This window comes from Pseudomyrmex gracilis, unplaced genomic scaffold, assembly GCF_002006095.1.
Source record: "Pseudomyrmex gracilis isolate BER0280 unplaced genomic scaffold, ASM200609v1 scaffold_1022, whole genome shotgun sequence".
In the NCBI taxonomy this organism is placed as follows: Eukaryota; Metazoa; Arthropoda; class Insecta; order Hymenoptera; family Formicidae; genus Pseudomyrmex; species Pseudomyrmex gracilis.
In genome coordinates, this window is record NW_018021606.1 from 21,658 (window position 1) to 27,525 (window position 5,868).

Genomic DNA, 5,868 nt, shown 5'->3' on the forward strand with positions numbered 1-5,868 from the left:
GGACTACTTTGAAGGGGACAACTTGAATTTTAAAGAATAAACATGTACTTTTCTTTTTATGAATAAATTCCGGTTATTTTGTGATCATGGTAGTATGAATATATTATTATGGGAAAATAATCTCTGTTAAATACATTAATAAGAGTGTAAAGCATCAGTAGAAGGAATGCCTTAGCAATACTTTTAGTAAAGTTTACTCTTTGATCTGTGATTAGAACGTTATCAAATACGTGACGGCGATATCTCCGGGCCAGGAAGAACACCGCTCATAAAAATTAGACCAGCCGGAGCAAACAGAACTCCGGCGCTACGAGCAATTTTATTATAAACAAATAGCAAAGGGTCTAGGTGGCGTGATCGAAAACCAACACTCTCCCTTTTCCCTTCTCCGGAAAATCGAACGAGCCGACCGAGCCGAGAGATCGTCGCTGATTGGCGATCTCACGAAGTTTACCCGACCACTGACTAACAAATGGGAACTGGCGAAGGTTGACTGAGTTTTCCGATTGGGAGAGTCCTCGCTTACTCAAAATTGTATATAAGCCGGGACTCTCGGGATCGGAGGCAGATAGAGCCGCAGATTTTAGAAGTACCACAGCGAATGAGTGAGTGACAGTGAGTGCAGAATGTGAGATCCCAGAGTGAACTACTGCGCCGCAACAGCCTAGAACCTTTTATTAATCAACATCACTGGTCCGCAGCAAATAGTAAGTCTATATTGTAATTATTTTTATTCGAAGGTTCCACTGTTCGCGTACTTACCTCTCGACTTTGCGACTGATTTTCGGAGAAATCGAGAAAACGGTCAAAATAAACAAATACATAGACACACTCAAAAATTCAGTTTAATCGGAAGGGCTACTCGCGGTGTATAGCCGTCTCGGGTGGCAGCCGAATTTTTTGGAAAGGCTACTCGCGGTGTATAGCCGTCTCGGGTGGCAGCCGAATCTTTTCGGAAGAGCTACTCGCGGTATATAGCCGTCTTGGGTGGCAGCCGAATTTTTCGGAAGGGCTACTCGCGGTGTATAGCCGTCTCGGGTGGCAGCCGAATTTTTCGGAAGGGCTACTCGCGGTATATAGCCGTCTCGGGTGGCGTCCGAATTATTTCTTTTTTTTTTACAATTTTACTTACACAACATTAAAGTGCTATCTTTTAATCTATAATGTGAATGTATATTTAGTACTGTACGATTTTTTTAATATACACAATAACATTAATTTTAAGTAATTAATATTAATGACATAAATAAGTAACATAAATTTTATTAATATTCAGGTCTCAAAATTGTGTTGAGAACAGTGTAATCAGTATATATCAACGAAAAATTTGTTTGCGTTGTAAAAATGTATTTTAAATTATGTTTAATAATAATAATAAAAATATTTTTATTTATTGTTGCAGGTACGTTGTACTTCTATAGTTTTAATAGAATAATAATTTACATAAATAATAAATAAAATGTGTAGGATAGCTTGAGAATAAATAGATAAAAATAATTATGTGTTAGTAAGAAACACGTGTTGACGTTTCTGACGACAGATTTGCTATGTATTTGCTAATGTTCTGTTGACAGTTTTGATAACAGATATGTTTTATATTTGGCGATATTTTGGCGCCAACAGACGACACCCAAACCTGTTGTGGATTTGGTACCTCACTTTGGCTTCGCTTTGCTAGTGGCAGATCTGTTACAATTTCGGTCTCGTTTTGGCATATTTACATGTTGGACAGATTCAATCGCCAAATCATATCCTACTGAGGACACAGTAGGCTATGGTTTTGGCATTTTTAAATTCCGTCGGCGATTTTTGACAAATCCACAACATCCCACAACCAAATTGTTTGCTGGATATATGTATAACATATAATTACATATGATATTTATATATATCAGTATTCTAATAAAATATCAACAGTTTTTAGTATGTAGACATTTTTTAGAGAGTGTATAGAATTTAATAATTTTTTTTAAGGTATATTAATATTTTTTACAGCAAGTACTTGGAGATACTATAATTGTGTCACAACCAACTGTGTGTCAAGAATAGTATTTCAAATATCTGTACTTTTAGCAAGAATCTTTAATCAATTTATAAAAATGTCTTCTACACCAGATATTATAAAAGAGAACCACAGACTTTTTAGAGATATAGGACGCCGTGATAGAGGTATTGGTTTACCTGGCATCGATGGAGCTACCCAGCAAGCAAGCTCACGTGATAATGACGTGATTATGAAGTGATTTTGATGACTACGACGTTAAGTAACATAAATGGTATGTTATTTTGACGTCATTTACAATACCAAAAGTTGACGTCGCCGATATGACGTCATTAAGATGTCGCGTTGACGTCATATATCAACTTATATATATTGAATTTCAATATGACATCAATAAAACGATTAAATGAAGTTCTAACAACAACTTTGAGAGAGAGTTAAATTCAAAGATATAATATATTATATTATATTTTTAAATAGATTATTTATAGATAAGTGTAGCCATTTATTTATAGATAAGTAGCCACGTACTTTGGTAACCTGATTACCTTTTATATATTAAATATTATTAAAAATAACATAATATATAAATATATTCAATGATAACTAAAGTTTATTGTAGTTAAAGTTTATAATAAGAACAATTATTATTAAATATTTCTTATTAATTAATAATAAATAACATGTGTAGAATAGTTTGAGAATAAGTAAAGAACAATAATTACAAACATGAAATCTTCGGTCATAAGAGCCAAAAATAATTACATTATAGTAAGGAACAAGTCTAGCGGACTGAGTGCAGGGCCTGCGAATATGGAGGTCTCGAGTTCAAATTCCACCATCACCTTAGGATTTTTTCCAGACCCGGTATCTTTCATCAAGTTAATCAGTTGATTGACAAACTAAATCAGATCTCCAAAAATTAATTCAAGTAAAATTTCGAATTAATTTTGTTTCTATAAGGCGTTTTTTTTATATATCACCGTAATATTACTGCAATGCATTTCGGCAGTCATTTTATTACTGTAATGCAGTAATATTACATGCTATGTTGGATGTTGATACTATTGTTCTTTAAGTGTTATATTTTATTTTGTGTGTTATATTTTTTTCTTTTTATATTTACAATAACGTCCTTACCATATTATATTGATGAGACTTTTTTGATTATATTCACGTCTACTTGACGTAATATAATGACGTCAATAATCCAGATAGCCAACTGAGTGCAAGTTGTTGGCAACTTGCCACAAATATTGCTCATATGTTTTCAGGGTGTATCCTCTTTTCGGTATGTTCTTGCCAGCAACAGTTTACAAGATATAATAACAGCAAGTTCCCAACAACTCATCGGCAATAAACTTCTATTATTTTTCTCAACTTATGAATAACAATTATTGCTCATATATTGCTTACATATTGCTGACTTACTTGTCATAAACATTGGCTACAACAATTGATTGATAATAAAACTCAGCATATTGATACTGAATTGACAAAAACATTTTCGTTGCATTAAATAAAAACAACACAACAGCAATTGGCGAGCAACTTAATTTATACAATGATTTGCTTTATATTGAGTTTTCACATTTGACTATCTGGGAAGATATGACATAATCACGTGATATGTACGTCAAAATCACGTAATTGTCATAATTGACGTTTTGCAGACCAAAAACTGACGTCATTATCACGTGAGCTTGCTTACTGGGATACGTTTAACTGGTACCAAATTCCATAATATCGATGAAATTTATAGAAATTGAAAGGGATATTTCTCATTAAATGTATAGGTATGTACTAAAATGTATGCTAATACCAAACTTTAACTTAATATATATGTATTTTCCCTACAACACAAAGTCTAAAAACAAGACATAAGATATTTTCTAGATGTTTTTAAAAGACAATTTAGATATCTTTATAATAAGATATCTTGTGTTTCGATTTTTGAACTTTGTGTTGTGTCGGAAACATCATAATTTAAATGAACATAGTTAATTACTTAATGTATTATTATGTTATATACATTATGTCAAAATATTATTGATTTTGATATGTTTGTATTTATATGCAGGCTGTTGTTGGGCCTAGAACAGAGTTTTTGGATATCGTTCCAGAATGGCTCGTTAGTCAACATGATAGTAGAATATTACAAAATTCTAGAATATATATGAGATATGTTCAACTTCAGTTACCGGGTACTCTAGTGAGAGATAGTGGATATCCCTGTCTATCATTTCTCTTAACTCCTATTCAAAATCCACAAACAGATGAAGAAATTACGTAAGTATTATATCTCTAATTTTTCTATATTTAATTATAATATCTAATTATAATATCTAATGTGTCTTATTATAGTTACAATTTGCTTCATAAAAGAACACGTCAGATTGTTGAAAGGACATTTGGTATTTGGAAGCGCAGATTTCCATGTCTATCTAGAGGATTGACTAATAAGTTAATTTGTTCAACTACTATTGTAGTCGCTACTGCTGTACTACATAATCTTTCGTTAATTTTTAATGATGTATTACCGGAAGAAAAATTACCGGAAAATATTGAAATAGAAGAAATGCCAATTGATGAGCCAAATTGGCAGCCAGGCGAAGGTTTTGCAGTACGAGCAGCGCTCATTGAAAGATTATTTAGATACTTTTGTTATCTTATATTTTATTATTCAATATTATATAATATATGTACTATATTATTTTATAATAAACTGTATTAACATATATACTACTCTCTATATATAACTTTCTATATATGACTCTGTGTACAATGCACTTTTTAACTTGCAACGAATAAAATAATAATAATTTAAACGCATTAAACTTTATAAGTACAAAACAACTTAAAGATATCTTATACTTTGGTTTTAGTTCAGTCATGCTCTTTTGTGAACACTTTTTTATGCATTGGTCATCTTCTTATAAACGCATGTATTTTTCTTTTTCTTTTTTAAGTTCTTCTAGTTTCAGCTAGTTCGGCTTTCGCAGTAGCTGTTCGAATTTCCAAAGTATATAATTCAGTATGAAAATTTTCTGTCATTATGATCATTCTGTTCTAATGAGCTTTTCGTAAGTCTGTTATTTCTCTTTCATCTTCCATTATCTTCTTTATTCTTTCAATTTTTACAGCATTTTCGTCGCTATCAAGATTTTCTAACGCAGTTTTCTGTATTTTTGTTGGTTTTCTAGTTTGCACATTAATGTTATCCGAAACTCTTCTTTTCATAGAATTCACTGTAAACACAATAGTATTTAATTATTTAATTAATATAAGAAAATATACGTTTAACATTAATTTCATTACCTTCATTTAAAAATTCATATCTCATTTTCTTTGTCTAATGATCTTTCGGTTATTGTATCTGAAAATTGATCAAAATTAATAACTATCTCATTCTGTCGTAAAGAAAATTAATACTTCTCATTATATCTTATAGTGAATTCGGTTACTTGAACAGACGGCGTCAAAAATTTTCGGAGTAGGCGCGGGGATCGGAGAACAAGCGGGGCGGTTGCTCGTAGCGCCAGCGAGCGCCGTCCGAACTAAATAGTAGCAATTGGTTGTTCGCAACTACATCGTGTCGATAATGTAACTACTCTTCTTTTCAATTTTCTTCTCAAAACGTAAAACTATTACCCAGACGGCACATGATATCATTTGATTGTAGAATGATATCGTTTCTACGTCATTTTCATGATATCATGTGATATCACATCCCTGAAATATCACACAGATATTTTTCTAAGAATATTAGTACTGTTTTCTTTCAAGTATATCTCAAAGACATCGCTTAATGTATAGAAAATTTGAATGCAATGTATTACACTCCCGTGATAGTCTTATGATATTTT

At 31.9% G+C, this 5,868-nt stretch overlaps 1 protein-coding gene across 1 annotated transcript; it reads left to right on the top strand.

The window, feature by feature from the left end:
• Positions 1 to 3,977: 3,977 nt before the first annotated feature.
• On the top strand, positions 3,978 to 4,646 carry LOC109861778 (putative nuclease HARBI1; the record flags this gene model as incomplete). Its single annotated transcript, XM_020441581.1, has 3 exons — positions 3,978 to 4,001; positions 4,083 to 4,291; positions 4,367 to 4,646. Coding segments are annotated over exons 1-3 (498 nt in total), but the record flags the coding sequence as incomplete, so codon positions are not given.
• Between the last annotated feature and the right edge of the window lie 1,222 nt (positions 4,647 to 5,868).